This window comes from Haliotis asinina, chromosome 5 (genome assembly GCF_037392515.1).
Source record: "Haliotis asinina isolate JCU_RB_2024 chromosome 5, JCU_Hal_asi_v2, whole genome shotgun sequence".
NCBI lineage: Eukaryota > Metazoa > Mollusca > Gastropoda > Lepetellida > Haliotidae > Haliotis > Haliotis asinina.
The window spans coordinates 10,315,148-10,332,564 of NC_090284.1; the positions used below are offsets into that span (position 1 = coordinate 10,315,148).

Below are 17,417 nucleotides of genomic sequence, written 5' to 3' on the forward strand. Positions count from 1 at the left end.
AAGAAATAATTCTCTCAAAATGTCTCTTTTGGTTTCAAACACAATGAATTTCATTACTGGACTGGCTTCATTTTCAATTAAGTTCTAAAACTTCTGAAGTTTCCAAAAAGCAATGTCAGTTGTTTTTTCTTCCCATCCCATAAAAAAATTACAGATGGTGAGATTGCCTGATGGCCAACTATCTGAAAGTTCCCATGGTGTCTAGTATAAGGAAATGAAACAATTTTTCATCCCTAATTTCTTAAATGACTTCTCTGTGAAAGGTCAGTTCTCAATTCAAGGATCTTCCATCTTCTGGGACAGGGCATTTGTTCAATATCTGTTCATTTTCTTCTTTACAGAAATGCCGTAAAATCTTGTTAATCCAGACAAATATTAATATAAATGGATTTCATGAACATCAAGCAGAAAGCTGAACTTCAAAGGCATTATGCATATGTCAAATTTAGAAGGGTTAAAGGCAAAGAAAGTAACATTGTAAATATCACTCAATATAAGGGCAGCTAAAGGTCCCTCACATGACTGAATGACCTTGACAGTATCTATGATGTCGTAATTAACAGTTGCTTTGCAACCATCAGTTGTATATAATTTCAACTTTCATAAAATGTTTTCAAATGGTTCTGTCAAATATAGTAATAGTTTTCCATCTGTTTTGAGTGTGAGTTACTTTAAATGATGTTCATACAATAGTCTCTGGACAGCTTCCTGCAGTTCCCCGCCATCACGTCATCAGTCCACGGCACCTGGTGACACTCCAAGTGACATGTCATGAGGTTTGAGGCCAGCTAGCAACATCGACACACAAATACACAGGCACATCTGACAAGAGGCAGCATTAAACATCCTGGAAATAACCTTAGACTCTAATCACGACTGCAGTGGTGGCAGCATTAATGGAAGGTTTCACGCAATCAACATGATTACCCAGAAGCCTGAAGCAGTGGTCCAAGACCAGGTTGAACTATTCACTGTCATTGCCTTAACATGCTTCAGGGTTCTCTCCCTTCTCTTGCTTTATACCATGAGACTTCAGGATCATTTGTGTGGAAGGGAAACCACAGATTTACCTTTTGGCTGTAAAACAAATCTTATGGTGACTTTCATGAAAAGTTTCTTGGTTTTAAAAGCCTGACAGCTATATTTTTCCAATATTCTAAGTGGAGATTAACGCATTATCAATATTTTTTCATGATTCACATTGAGTCTGTTAACATTTGGTTGAAAGAAATATTTCCGTATTTTGGGAGACCTTGGAAGATGGTAGCTATATTTTAAGTGAGTGAGTTTAGTTTTACGCCACACTCAGCAATGTTCCAGCTATATGGCAGCAGTCTGTAAATAACCGAGTCTGAACCAGACAATCCAGTGATCAACAACATGATCATCGATCTGATCTGTGCAATTGGGAACCGATGACATGTGTCAACCAAGTCAGCAAGCCTGACCACTTGATCCCATTAGTCGCCTCTTACGACAAGCATTACTAAGTCACCTTTTATGACAAGCATGGGTTGCTGAAGGCCTATTCTACCCCGGGACCTTAGCTATATTTTAATTATTAATAGGATAAATCCATTGCAGTAATGTAAGCATTAAGATTCTTTGGCCACTTCCTTTTGACTTGAGTGTAAACTGTGAGAAGCTAACATTATGTGGCAGAAAGGCCACATTCATACATCAGCTATACATGTATTTCCTTCCATTTTGAGCCAAGCTGTCCCCCATATTTTCCAGGATCTCCATGTTGTAAGTTTGCCTTGGTCCATATTTAGGGCTTATTCTGTTCCAGAATACCTGCAGTGATCACCAGATGTGTCATGGTAGTTACCTAAGTTTAACCCACGGCGCTAATATTTTTAGGGACTATGTAATCCTGTCCCAGAATACCTGGGACCAGTGATTATCTGTACTGACATATTATACCTTAGCGTACCCCCAGTCAACTGACCTGACATCAATGCTGACATATTCTGCCTTAGAATATCCTCAGTCACCATAAAAGACATCAATACTGGCAGATTCAGCCCAAGAATACCCCCATCAACAGACCTGACATCAGTACTCACACGTTTTGCGCAAGAATATCTCCCAGTCAACAGACCTGACATCAGTTCTGACACTTGCTGCCCTAGAATACCCCCAGTCAAGGACATCAGTACTGACATGTTCTGTCCTAGAATGCTCCCAGTCAACAGACCTGACATATTGTACCCTTAGAATACCCCCAGTCAACAGACCTGACATATATTCTGCCCTAGAATTACCTCAGCCATCATAAAGGACATCAATACTGGCACATCCAGCCCTAAAACACCCCCAGTCAACAGACCTGACATCAATACTGACATAATCAGCTCTAGAATACTATAAAAATTACATATATTTTTAGACTATGCGTTAGTCTATCCTGCTGGCAGAAGCAGTCAAAGCTTCCGATTCTCTCTGACATGCTAGTTAGCATCCCAGAATGCATGGCTTCTAAATAAAGGGACATATGAAAACATCCTGTATTCAGGTATCTGACTCAGAGTCAAGAGGAGCAGGTTTCTCAGTCTGTGGAGGGCGAGGTCAGCTACCTCATGCTATGAACAGCATACAGGGAACATTGTGGAGGCCGGTGTTGAGTTTTACTTTCCACTTCTGAACTCTTCAGAACTTGGTCAGTTTTCATGCAGTTTTCTGATCATGCTGGACCCTTATCAAAATACATGATCTAATATGAACATTGTGGCCTTACATCAACACTGTGATGTTGTATCTGACGGTGGTCAATGTCAACACTATTTCTGACCATCTGATGGCATTTCACGGTTTTACTTTGCTTTACTTTTATATTGTACAGCCCACTGACTGAAAGATATGTTTTCATTGTGCTGTATTTTACAAAACGAGTAGTAATGGTGAATTATATATTTTAACTTATCTTTTGAACTTCTAAGGTTAAAAACATGCAGTTGGAAGATAAAGACATTGTACTCTTAAATATTGAATCCTGTACACTATGTGGCATAGAACCAAACAGCAACTGTGTATATTGTCAGCAGAAAAATGAGTATGAAGAATCATTTCATTAGAAGTGCACACCATTCAATTAACAAGAACTGTTCTTATGTCATGAAATATTCTAGGATCCTTCCCTACCAACCATACAGAAAATATATTGTATTGAGTATCTTTTAATATATGATCTCAACAATGAACATTGACCAGGTTCCATATATTTGTTTTGAAAGCCGGCTGATACCCAGAAATCCTTGCTGGTAATGGACGCCGATTGAATGTTTCCGTGTGGAGAGAGAGTAATCCCTGTATGTCTGGAGGCTTAGATCTCCCCGAGATTGGCCTCACCAACCTCCGTAATGAGCTTCCACATGGGGATCAGCTGGCCTCGGAATAAACAGGTAGCTCCACTGCAGGGGTGTATATCACACAAAGTCTTATTGCTTAAGGACACAATTTTTGTTGTTTTTTTTTATTGCCTTTGAATTTCTCCATGGGTTGGGTTTCTTTTCCTGTAACATGATGTACAGGGATACTGGTTTTGTTCCAAAGTCTTTCTTTAGATTGCCATGCGTGTACAGATTGATCAATGCTCTATCACTCAAGTGGGATTTTCATATTGGATGTCACCGGCGGGAGAAAAAGTGTAGTGTTGACTAGAGGTATTTTATCAGAAAAGCATCCAAATAACTTGGTTTGAATTTTAAAATACATTTTGAACAGCAAGTTTTTTATTTTATCCTCTATCATAACGAACACAGATATGAAATAATAATTAAAACAAACTGCCATTGATGGAAAGTGCCATCTTTTCCAAGCTGCCACAGTCTGTAGGAATGGGTCAGATCATCATATACAAAAATATGGTTATTGAATTTTCTAAGGAAATTATCATGAAAATAGCCCATAGACTTTGAATTTATGAACTGCAGTAGTCATGGTTTGCCAGCTATTATAAACCTAATATTTTGATTAGCTTTCTAGAAGTTGGTGAGACAATAACTATCAGACAACATTTTGCATAACAACTTCTCAAGATAAACATTTGGCTTGTTTTTATTGACTTACATGGGCTTTGTTGACATTTTTGTTTCACAATAAATTTTGTTTCACAGTGTGTATACCAAACTTTAGATCTGTAAGCATAAGAATGAGATTGTCCAGTCATGTCTCAGTACAAAATGAGTGTCATCTGATATTATTCTCTTTCCAAATATCAGCCTTCATTTTCTTCATAGTTCGTACATGTCATCTTCATTTGAAGCCAACTAATAAGACTTGTTATGAAAATCCATAAGATGTCTGAAAAATCTGTTAGAGATCGAAAAACAGGTCTCAGAATCTTCTATAGATCTTGGAGAATCATTCTTGTATGACAACTCTCTGTACACTTCACATTCTTGCGCCAGTATATTCAAGCAGACATTTTTGCCACACTATGTCTTAAATGAAACTGACTGCCTCCATGGTTAGAGCATCTACCAGAAGAACAGAAGATCACGGGTTCAATCCCTGCATGCATCAAACCAAAAGACATTAAAATATGGTCCTTGTTGGTCCCTTTCACTCAGCATGAATGGGTACAACAAGGACTGTTCAGCTTGGAGTCAGAATGATGTGTCTGAGTGGGTATTCATGCTTAACTGTGAGCTAGTACTATAAAACCAGCTCAAGTCTGGACTAGTACAAACAGCCGCACATACACTCGTATGCACATTGCCATATGATCAAAATATTCTTAAAATCACATGCAATGTAAATCACAGCTTTCCAGATTCTGATACCTTTTGGTATGGACTTACAGTAACAAATTATCAAAATTTCATGAAATTTTATTTCTTCCATATGTCTTGGATGGGGCTTGGGAGGTGTGGCTGCTTTGATCATCCTGTTTAAGTTATATAAAAACTGTTACCTTCATCACCTTTTTTTAGTTGTCATTACTTGTTTACTGAAGAACTACTCACCTACTTAGCTTATTTGATAGTATAAGCAACTTTGTTAAGTAAACTATTCATCTGTAAAAACAGCTTGAAGCCTGTCCATCTCTGAATTCATGACTGGAGTTGGTCAGAACATTAGACTAAATAAAAACATTTAATGAAATTGAAAACAGGATGCCAAAAATGTGCTTTGTTATACTTTGTTTATAAATAAAAAACAAACAACTGAAAAGGGGTTTCTCTTTTTCCTAATACTTTCTTTCCTAGTAAAATCTGTTACTTTTTTTCTCATTTCTTTTTTTCCTGTTTCCTGTTTTGCCAGACACAGCAAGTATCAAACAAACAGGTGTGAATGCTTCAAAGCCAAGGTGATGTCTAACAGTCGCTGCCAGTTTTAACTGTTAGTGACAATAAGTGATGTTGAAATTGTGATCCACTTTTGTAGATTAAGTTATTAAGTGAAATTTCATGAAATGACTGAAGAATAATTATTCTTGCGACACAAAATGATGCAAAATGGCTGACCCTCTTAGTCAGTTCTCGAAAGGACTGATTTCACAATCTGACTGTAACATATACACAGCATAGCATATGAACCAACCAACGAAAGTCTTCATTACACTTGAGTGCACACCCACCCGCCCTGACTGGGTTCAGTATCCTGGCTGCTTTGTTTCGAGTTTAAGTGAACCCAAGCACAAAATATTGCACTTTTGATTTATGATAGTTTTGTTATTTTAATTATTTGTTTTTGGGATAATCAGAAATGTATACTATATGTCATAAATAAATGATAGTTGTGATTCAGTTATGTTGGTTTTGGGGGTTATTTTGTTGTATGTAAGCTTCAAGTATGACCTTAAAATCCATTTCACTTCACTTAAATGAAACCTTTTCCTGCTCTATGTATCATTGCTTTTTAAGCTTAATTGCTCCGCCAAAACTGAAAAATATCTTGGACATCTGGTGGGTCACCTAATATGTGCCGAGCTTCTTGTGTGCAAACATGGGCACCTCACAAGTTTCAGCAGGGATCTGTCTGCACCTCGGTACCTTGTTTCACATGGCAACTCCAGATACTACTTGCCTGTAACTACACATGTACTCTGTGTTTACGAACTAAGTTTAATGACTATCGTACACAGATCTTAGCATACAGAAACACATTCTATACTACAACACTATTATGCAATATTTGTTGGGTAATGTCACACAGAGAAATACCCCTGTTATCTGACATTGTCTTGTAAATGGTGAGCGAGAGAGTGAATTTAGTTTTACACCACTTTTAGCAATATTCCAGCAATATCATGGTGGGGGAGACAAGTAATGGGTTTCACACATTGGATCCGTGAATAGAACCTGGGTTATCGACATGATGAGCAAATGCTTAACCTCACTGCCCCTGTCTTGTAAATGATAAATCTGGGCCAAATAATCCTGTGATTGGTATCATGAGCAATGATCCAGTGATTAGTATACAATTAGATAATTTCTTTCTACCTCCTTGCCATGCAATATCAGTAAGGGCCTGCTACCTGAAACGTGAGTGTTTGTGGGCGTCGTTTCCTGCAGATGCTCTGGTATATCTAGATCTGGAAGACTTTCTTCCCCTGTTTAGAATGCACCGCATGGCTGGATGGGTGAGAGAGGGTAGGAAATGTAATTATATTGAATAATTCTGAGGAATTACTGTCAGTCCAAGCACATGCGAATTATGCAGACTTGCCATGATACCGCTGGATATATTATCTTCGGATAAATACAGTATTGGTTGCTGGTCCATGCTGAGGTACATGCCGCAAATATTGCAGTAATTCATCTCTCATGATTTGAAGGAAAAAACCATGACATATTCTAAGAATTGATCCAGGGACACTGTAAATAGTTGATCTTCGATTAAATGTTATAAAACTGTTAGTTTTGGAATTAAACTTTATGCCTGGCTCTTGAGAAGTTTTTCAGCCACTGAGTGTTTATTCACAAGCTGTCATCCGCCTTAGGTGTTGATTGCGTTCAGTGGGTTTCCGATATGATTTAACTGCTTTGGGTCCTGTCTACTGAGTATTTTTTTACAGGTTTTCAATAAATCTGGTTAAAATCTGGTAAACCTGTATCTGTTCCTATGCTGCCCCAAGTGTTTAATGTGCAACATAAACAGCATTATACATGTCAAATTAACAATGTGCAAACATGGCATTTGTTTATATGGTAATCAGGGTTGTAGATTTGTGTTCATGTACGTGTGATGAATATTTTTGAACAGTAATTAAATATCAGTAATAAAATATAGATTGCTATTTTGTGGGGGTGGGAGAGGGGAGGAATTTTGTGTTTTTTGGTGCATACTTGAATGCAGGCAACTTAGAAAATAATTTTAAAAGATGATTCTGATTTTGTTTGCCTGTACTATCTTAAAATACAAAGCCTTTTTCAGCACCTGCTCATGGTTTTCCTTGACAGTGGTTAGACATGAATGGTTTAAAATTCCAAATGTGGCTACAGTTTGAAAGTATTTTTGCATTGTTCATCCACCTGTTGACTTACAGATTTGAAAGATATATTTATTGACATTGTGTATCCATGCATGGAATGTGTAATACAAATGTATTGAGTCTGTTTGTTCCAGACATAGCACCCACTGACTCATAGAGTATATCAATATATTTGTTACATAACCCATATTATGATGGCTGGAAGACTTGAATTCAATTCTGCTGACAAATAGGATGTAAATGAGATGAGCATGTTTAATATATTAAACATATTTTGAAACTACAGAAATCTTCAAATGGAATTTAAGTAAAAAAGAATTAGATAAACCTTGCACATGTGAGGAAAATTTGTCATCAGTGTTGTTTGACTATTGATATTAAAAGGTGTGTAAATCAATAGTCACTCACTCATGTGTCACGCTGAATATTTTTATTTAAATAATCAAATTGGTTCAAATGTTTCAGGTGCATTTTGTAGTATACCTCTTTAAACAATGTTCCAGGAATATTGGCACTGAATAAAATAATTTGATCTTTAAAGTGAAACAGCCAGATCTTGATTAAAGTGAGTGACAACCTTAAAGCCAATATTTTGCCACACATACTTTGAAAATAAAATCTGTGATTTAAAATTAAAACTGAAATTCTCAATGCCCTTAATTAAGTCACCTGATACCAAGTGTCAGACAACTGATGTACAAATGATTCCCCTGATCAGCAGTACTCATTAGCACTAGAACAATGATAAAGTGGATAAGTAAGTGTGTAAGTGAGTCTACAAGATGAAAGACTAATGTAACATTTCTCACTTGATATGGAAAACATGTTTGAGAAGCATTTAGAAGTTGAGGCACTAAGAATGGATGACAATGTATCACTGTGATGATTTGCTGGATGACAGCATTAGAGCCGACATGGAAATGTGGTTCTGACTGAGATAAAGAGGCTGTTCATCCATTTTTTGTTATCCATCCATAAATATGGAAAATTTGTTTTGTGAGAGAGGAGAAGAAAATACAGCTTTCCTGGCACCTGTCTTAATAAAAGTTTGTAAAAATGTACAATATGTCAACTGAGCAGCAGAAATGATGTGTGAAATTACAGAGGCAGTGTTGGAATAAAAATAATACCTCAGTGTTCTCAACATGCACAGAGAAGATGAACTCACATTCTTACAGTAAATACTGAGTTAAGATCAACTGGTCAGTTTGGGTGTATGACTATTACTGTCATATCACACCTTCCCTGTGTCAGTGTACCATCTACATGGTGTATGTTGTTAGTGTTAAAGTGACCAATAAGGATTGTCTTACCTGCACGCAGATACAGTGAGGGCCTATGCAACAGCATGGCATTCCACCATACTGCTGGTCCGCACACTACTGCCTGACTGTCACAGACAACACCCCTTCTTCTCCTCCATCGTGGACTCACCCTTACTGCATGGAACAGCCAATTATGTGCAGTGGGGGTAATAGGTTCATGCAGATGAATACTTTGAAATTGCGTCTGTTCATTCACCTTGTGATGGTAAAAAGTTGATGTTAAAAACTTGCATGATCAACTCTTCTGATATGAAGCAACTGCTCGTTAGGTTATGGAGACTTGAGCCGATATCATGTATCAATGCTGTAGGAATCTGTAATCTATACTGTGGTTGTATGGAGTTGATGATGTCCCCAGAATGTTGAAGTCGGAGATTATACACATCCTTCTCGTATTACAGCAGCTGCTGGAGCCATCAGCGGAATTGGCATCAGGGAAAAACACTTTTTCAAAATATCCTGTAATAGAGTTCTAACATCAAAGTGTTTCATTTGCCTTCACCACTATACTGGGATTGAGAATTTTTACATAGGTGTAAACTTTTGGCACTTAAAGATTTTTATCACCCCTGGCATGTAATGCAGGGGCATATAGACGATGCTTCGTCTGTCTGTTCGTCCGTCCGTCCTTAAACATTTTGTTTCCAGAGCATAACTCAAAAACCGTTCAATATTTAGACCAAAATTGATAGATGTACAGATTTTTGGCATTTAAATTTTTTTTTTGTTTCTCCATGGAACATTTTGGTGTTAGTCCAATTGTGGGGTGGGCTTCGTTTCCGGAGCAGAACTCAGAAAGTGTTCAATATTTTTCTGCAAAACTTGGTAGATATATCAATCAGAACATAAAGTGGTGCCTTATGCTACTTACAGGTTTTTGGGATTTGTAATTTTCTTGGGTTCCATTACTTTTCGGACTTAGTCTCAAAATGGAGAGATGGGCTTCGTTTCCGAAGCAGAACTCAAAAACCGTTCAATATTTTTTGGCAAAACTTGGTAGATATATCAATCAGAACCCAAAGCGGTGCCTTTTGCTATTTGCAGGTTTTTGTGATTTATTATTTTCTCAGTTTCAATGGAAACATTTCAGACTTAATCTCAAAAGTGAGAGATGTTTTGTTTCCAGAGCAGAACTCAAAAACTTCTTAATATCTGTCAGCAAAACTTGGTAGATATGTGTGGCAGACCCCAAAGTGGTGCCTTTTGGTATTTACAGGCTTTTGTGATTTATTGTTTTCTCGGGTTCCATAGACACGTTTCGGACTTCGTTCCTGGAGCACAACTTGAAAACCATTTCATATCTTTCAAAAGATCTTGACAGATATATGAGACAAATCTTGAAATGGTTTCTGATTACAGATATATAGCATTTATATTTTTCATGAATTCCATGGAAACAATTCAGACTTGATTTAGCAACACAATAAGTAACTGTCAGATGATTTGTCCTTTCAAATATGTGGGGGCCGGGGGGATATGTCATTTTCCGATGACTCCTTTTAGGTAGTATTACTACAAATTACAAGTACAATTACAAGTATTACTAAAATTAACTGTAAATTACTTATGATTACCTGTTTCCCAGTGGCTTGAGCCAGCTTATTCTGTACATTAAATGCAGTAACTGTGTCTAGCAGCGGCTTCTGGTTTTGGTTGGCAGTGTTGGCAAACAACACTAATTTTATCAGTTCAAAGGGAATTGACTTTGTCTAATTTAAACAACAATATTTCTTGAAACCAGTGGTTCAGAGGTTTGTCATTTCCCATCATGTATGAAAAGACCATCACTGAAATAACCAAATCTAGACAGTTCAGTGACAATGACTGTCAGCACTGGGCTCTGCCTAGTGATCATGGAAGTCTCAAATCTAGACAGTTCAGTGACAATGACTGTCAGCACTAGGCTCTGTCTAGTGATCATGGAAGTCTCAAACTATTGCTGTCAGTAAGAGAAGTGTAAGCCAGACATGATTAACTGCAGAGAGAGTGTTTGAGGTGTATGCAATAAAGAAGTATTTGAGAGAATTCCCCATTATAGGAGCAGTATTTGGGATAAAATCTGTATGTTAGATGTACCGGTAGGTGTAGGTGTGATTTTAGTGTAGAAGGCTGCAATGTGCGCATTGTCATGTAATCATTAAAGGTGGTCTCTGATGGTTTGTAGAGGAGGTCTCTGGTATCCTGGATAAAGGAGATGTACCCATTAAAGGAGAGGTGTGATGTAATCATTAAAGGAAGTTTCTGATGGTCTCAGTAAATTAGTAAAGGAGATCATATCCTATGAGGAATTTAAGAGATGTGATCAGATTAAAGGTGGGGTAAGGATGTGATTTATTGAAAGGTGGAGTATAGGTGTGATCAGATGAAAGGTGGAATATAGGTGTTATTTACTGAAAGGCAAAGTATAGGTATGATCTGTTGAAAGGTGGAGTATAGGTGTGATTTATTGAAAGGTGGAGTATATGTGTGATCTAATGAGAGCAGGAGGGTAGCTGTGATCTATTGAAAGGTGGGGTATAGGTGTGATCTAATGAGACCAGGAGGGTAGCTGTGATCTATTGAAATGTGGAGTACAGTAAGATGGGAGAAGACTGTTGAAATAGAGGGGCTGTGTTCAAAGAAGCTGTCACTAAAAGTTACCTTTCATGAAACTTGAATGTTTTGACAGAGATATATTCAATTTTATGGCCATTATGTAATTACTCCAGAAAAAAAGGAAACTACATGTTAGACCAGAGAGTGATAAAGAAAGGTATTGACATGTTATTGCAGAGATGAACCATAAAGAGCGGAGGTAGCAGTGATTTAGACATGGTAATGTATTACGCTAGGTGATGTTGCTTCCTTCTTATTGATTTCCAATGTGGATGTTACGATGTAATTAGAATGAGTGCCACATGCATCATGGGAAGAGATTGTGTCATGTGATCAATGACTTTTTTCATGATCGGATCTGATGGCTTTTATCTGTTGAACATTCAAGACTTCAGAAATCCATATTATGACATGAAAGATTTCGTATGATTTATCTCGGTCCAATAAGCTTTGCTTAATGAAGAATGACTGGTCTCAAACAATTCCTGCTTTCAGTTCTGATTATGGTAAAATAAAAATGTTATTTAAAACTGTTTTGGGGGCTTTAGGTTTTGTTTTTTTTTTGTATGTGTGCGTCTTTTACAGTTTTGATAGATTCCACTTACACGATCTCTTGTCTGAAAGATTGCCTATGTGACTCATGGTTGCAGCAGCAAGAATATGTCTGCAGCAAGCTGTGCTGAGCAACTTGTACTGTTTGTACTTCCAGACCACGCAAGTCATGCCAAAAGGATTCTGATTAAGAATAATTGGGCAGCAAGCAATGCTGTACTAAAGGAACTATGCAAGTCATACCATAAGGGTTCTGGTTAGGAATAGCTCTACTACAAGCAATGCTGTTTCTACTAAAGGGACTATGCAAGCCATGCCATAAGAAAAGCTCTACAGCAAGCAATGCTGTTTGTACTAAAGGAACAATGCAAGTCATACCATAAGGGTTCTAGTTAAGAATAGCTCTACTACAAGCTGTGCTGTTTGTACTAAAGGGACTATGCAAGTCATACCATAAGGGTTCTGGTTAAGAATAGCTCTACTGCAAGCAATGCTGTTTGTACTAGAGGGACTATGCAAGTCATACCATAAGGGTTCTGGTTAAGAATAGCTCTACTGCAAGCTGTGCTGTTTGTACTAAAGGAACAATGCAAGTCATACCATAAGGATTCTGGTTAAGAATAGCTCTACAGCAAGCTGTGCTGTTTGTACTAAAGGGACTATGCAAGTCATACCATAAGGGTTCTAGTTAAGAATAGCTCTACTACAAGCAATGCTGTTTGTACTAAAGGGACTATGCAAGCCATGCCATAAGAAAAGCTCTACAGCAAGCAATGCTGTTTGTACTAAAGGAACAATGCAAGTCATACCATAAGGGTTCTGGTTAAGAATAGCTCTACAGCAAGCTGTGCTGTTTGTACTAAAGGAACAATGCAAGTCATACCATAAGGCTTCTGGTTAAGAATAGCTCTACTACAAGCTGTGCTGTTTGTACTAGAGGGACTATGCAAGTCATACCATAAGGGTTCTGGTTAAGAATAGCTCTACTGCAAGCAATGCTGTTTGTACTAAAGGGACTATGCAAGTCATACCATAAGGGTTCTGGTTAAGAATAGCTCTATTGCAAGCTGTGCTGTTTGTACTAAAGGGACTATGCAAGTCATACCATAAGGGTTCTAGTTAAGAATAGCTCTACTGCAAGCAATGCTGTTTGTACTAGAGGGACTATGCAAGTCATACCATAAGGGTTCTGGTTAAGAATAGCTCTACTACAAGCAATGCTGTTTGTACTAGAGGGACTATGCAAGTCATACCATAAGGGTTCTGGTTAAGAATAGCTCTACTACAAGCAATGCTGTTTGTACTAAAGGGACTATGCAAGCCATGCCATAAGAATAGCTCTACAGCAAGCTGTGCTGTTTGTACTAAAGGGACTATGCAAGTCATACCATAAGGGTTCTGGTTAGGAATAGCTCTACTACAAGCAATGCTGTTTGTACTAAAGGGACTATGCAAGCCATGCCATAAGAATAGCTCTACAGCAAGCAATGCTGTTTGTACTAAAGGGACTATGCAAGTCATACCATAAGGGTTCTGGTTAAGAATAGCTCTACTACAAGCAATGCTGTTTGTACTAAAGGGACTATGCAAGCCATGCCATAAGAATAGCTCTACAGCAAGCTGTGCTGTTTGTACTAAAGGGACTATGCAAGTCATACCATAAGGGTTCTGGTTAAGAATAGCTCTACATCAAGCTGTGCTGTTTGTACATTAGGACTCATAATGCAATTTGTACCATAAGGGTTCTTGTTAAAACTGGGTCTGCAGTAAGCTATTTTGCTGTTTTTTGTTTAAATCATTGTCCAGTTAGTGTGGGTCGGTTGCTTGGTTGATTGTGTCATAACTTGCGTTTAAACATGGGGCACTGCTCTAAATGTTATTGACTTGACTGTTATTAGACAGACACACATAGGACTGGAAAGAGGCAAGCATGCTTGATGACAGTCTCATTGATACATAAATGTTAATTTTACTCACTACAGCGGATGAATTATCTTCTGTGATGTCTGTTAAATTTGGTAAAGTGTTATGTCTGTTCAACTGACGTGAGGACAGTTTCTAAATCTGTCCATTTGTTCCAAGGGATGCTGCTCTCATTGACAGCTCAAGGTTCAAGGTCACAAGTAAAGGTCAGTGAATACTATGACGATCTGGGGCCTGTTTTGTAAACCTCTCATAAGCCTAAGATGTAGTAACTTTTCTCATAACATTCGTACCTCCTATGTTACAGTTGAGGAGGTAGTGATGGTATGAGGAAATTTACAAGATCTTAAAGGGGCACTGATGCGGAGCAATTTCCGTGGACTGGTGCAAACTTTTGTTACTGTTTTTCTCCAGTGAGTACCCGGATGATATCCCAGAATTCGTGACTGGTTCGTGACCTCTGCTGCGCAGTCCGTATGTGCAACTGATAGTTTAATTATAGACAGATCAACTTCATTACAAATGTATTATGAAAACAAATGAAACACTTTGAAGATTAATCATCTGCCAGTGGTAGAAATGGTAAAAACTATTAGGACGGAAAAATACCGAAGCCAATGTACGTCTCTATATTTTGTCTCATAACCCTAATTAGTTTATTGTCATATTTGTATGATTTTGAAAATTAATAAAAGAACACACGGTCTGCTTATACTCATAGTAAATTTCTAACATAACAGCAACATTTATACATTGTATAGATTGCCAATGTGGATCCTATTTCACACACATACGCGATCAAGTGTGTGTTTTCTGTCATATCGATTCTGCTGAATGCTACAAAAAATAAATTAAAACAAAATGCAAATAATGAATGTAAAACAGACTAATTTTATAGCAACAATGTCAGGCTACACGTAATATCCACGTAAAAGAAATCGTATTCCATTCATCTGCAGCTGGTAAATAATCCTGCTCTGTGTCGCGTGTCTTACACAACTGTCTAATTTGCGAAAAAGTGACACATCGTTTCATGTCTTTCGTTGGTGAAAACCTGATAATCCTATCACTGGTTACCCAAGATAGCACATCTGGCAACTAACTGTATGATGTCCGCTATTCTAAGTAATTTAGTTAACCAATAATGAGCAATCAATCAATCAACGCAAGGGTGGTTAATTCTTTGAAGGGAGGATGTTGTTTTTACAATCGCACTTTACGACAGGGTGTAGTCATCTACACACACTACCTTTTGACAAAAGTAATTAATCAATCAGTGTGTTATCGGTTAATCCTTTGATCGATGTTTGTTTTTGTAACTCAGCTGATAAACCCTCTTGCATCACTTACATGCACATGTTACATAACATACAATACATTTGCCATTACAGACCTTAATTTATAATGTTGAGTATTTACTCCAGACAGGAGACATGCCAAATGGGAACCTTTGTTGAGTAACCTGAGTGGTGTTACTACTAATTATACCTGTTATAAATTCATTAATTGACCATCCAGAGAATGATGACAAATAACATGTGTAGGTTTACACCATGAAACGCGAGTTACAGCAAGGAAGATGTAATCTCTGTGTGGCATGCAGCCTGAAAACACTTATGGGCCGAAACTGTTTTGAGGATACCAACGGAATTTTGTTACATAAGTAATACATACAGGCATTTGCTGTGTACTTGGGTAAATAGGTGAAATAAGGGGGTTTTTTTTATGTAAGAAAATTTTCAGATTTCTCTACCAAAGGCAAAGTCATCATTTATTGTTTACGAATTAAAATAAATCAACTGTGTGTTTTTATTATCATAAATAATAAACCATTGTAGCTACCATAGCTACCAAACTTTACGTATGATATTTGCTATCACAGCTGAACCAACACTCAGAATTACCTAAATATGAAGCTTTGCAATCTTCCGGAGTGAAACAAATGGCTTGCTACGTGCCTGTAGACATCATATTTTCATGTAACATGATTGAATATCGAGGTTAAAAAAAAAGAGAAATAGGATCAAATTGAGTAACTATACCATCCAAGCATCATATTTTCATGTAACATGATTAAATATCGAGGTTAAAAAAACAGAAATAGGATCAAATTGAGTAACTATACCATCCAAGCATCCGAAAAAAACTACACTGCTGGGATATTTTGTTACGATCAGACATGGAATGCCATGGATATTTTTAAATAATGGCATATGATGGGCATCCGGCCTCCTGACTCTTTTGGGTGAAGAAATTCTGCTAATATGGACAGGAGCCCAGTTCCTTTGTCCGTCACGGTCGAAGGAGCGGGCGCTGACCAATTTGCAGTTTGGTTCCGTAATTAGACCGTTGGCGAGAAACATTATTCGCTCCGCATCAGTGCCCCTTTAAGCTTACGAGAACACTGTGAAAGAGAATGATATGTTTATGAGGGACGCTGTAATTCCACAATGCTTCCTGTAACAGTACAACTGTGTATCAATGGTGGCAAGTTTTGCAACTTATCACAGGCAGAAGTAAAAACTTCACTCACTTGATTTATTCAAGTAATGTCTTGATAATTGTTTACATGTATCACGTGTGTCTATAGATTACTGGGGTTCCAAGAAAAATATTCTCTATCCTGAGTAACCTCTTCTATTATTACACAATGCCATTTTAGAAACTGGTCAAATGCTACATATGTTATAGTTGAGATTTCACTTTCTTAGCTAAGTACAAATTCTGGTACTTTTTTTTGGATTGAGACCCATCCTGGATTCGAACCCGCACCCTCAGAGTCAGGCACCTAATCGCCAGCACACAAAGTCACCCACCTAGCCCACTCATCCACCACGACTTCCTACCAAGACAGTACTAGAATTTGTGCTTTACTAAGAAAGTGAAATCCCAAATATGACATATGTTGAACCTCTTCTATCTGAGGATAAGAACTCATCAGTGATACTGACATCGTGTATCCTTCACATACATTTGTATCTTATGTATCATGTATCATGTTACATGTAGTCAATTTGTTATAGGTTCACACAAATCGTAATCATTTGAACAGGGGCATCAAGAAAAAATACAGATCTGTACAACCATCAGAGAAAAGTAATTAATGATGATCAGCACGTTTGCTAGTAACTAACACCTTCCTTATATTTGCACTACAGGCAGTGAGCAAAGACAGTGCCAGTAATATGAGAAAAAATGACACCTTCACTTGTTTTCTTGACAGAGCTGTTAGCAGAACAGGCATCAAAATTAATTATATTTCATGTTTCAAAGTTCCTGTCTTCTAAACAACACGTCGCTGACCTCACACTCTCATCACATTGAAGCCCGGTCTGGCAATGGAAAATCTCACTCAACCAAAATATTAGATTATAAGTAATGTTAAAAATATATATTTTTGTCAAAGGCTGCCCATTTCATTGACTTGATGGATGCATGCCTAATCTAATTTGGCAAACCCTTGGCAGAATGCCTCTCAGAATGGCAGCTGCTGCATAAATCTCAATGGAATATTCATTGACAGATGCCTGTCATGAGATGTCATGTTTGGTAATCAATAATTAAAAACCATGGTAGACTGG

General features: G+C 37.6%; 2 protein-coding genes across 2 annotated transcripts in view; one reads left to right on the forward strand and one right to left on the reverse strand.

Annotated features, from left to right (window-relative positions):
* The window catches only part of LOC137283354 (uncharacterized), a 36,557-nt gene extending 27,399 nt beyond the window's left edge, over nt 1-9,158 (reverse strand). The window contains exon 1 of the mRNA XM_067814817.1: nt 8,755-9,158. Within this exon, the coding sequence (XP_067670918.1) occupies nt 8,755-8,791 (37 nt within the window). The 5' untranslated portion in view covers nt 8,792-9,158. The remainder of the gene's footprint in view (nt 1-8,754) is intronic.
* Nucleotides 1-17,417, forward strand: part of LOC137283355 (L-xylulose reductase-like) — a 72,172-nt gene that overhangs the window by 31,828 nt on the left and 22,927 nt on the right. The window lies entirely within an intron of this gene.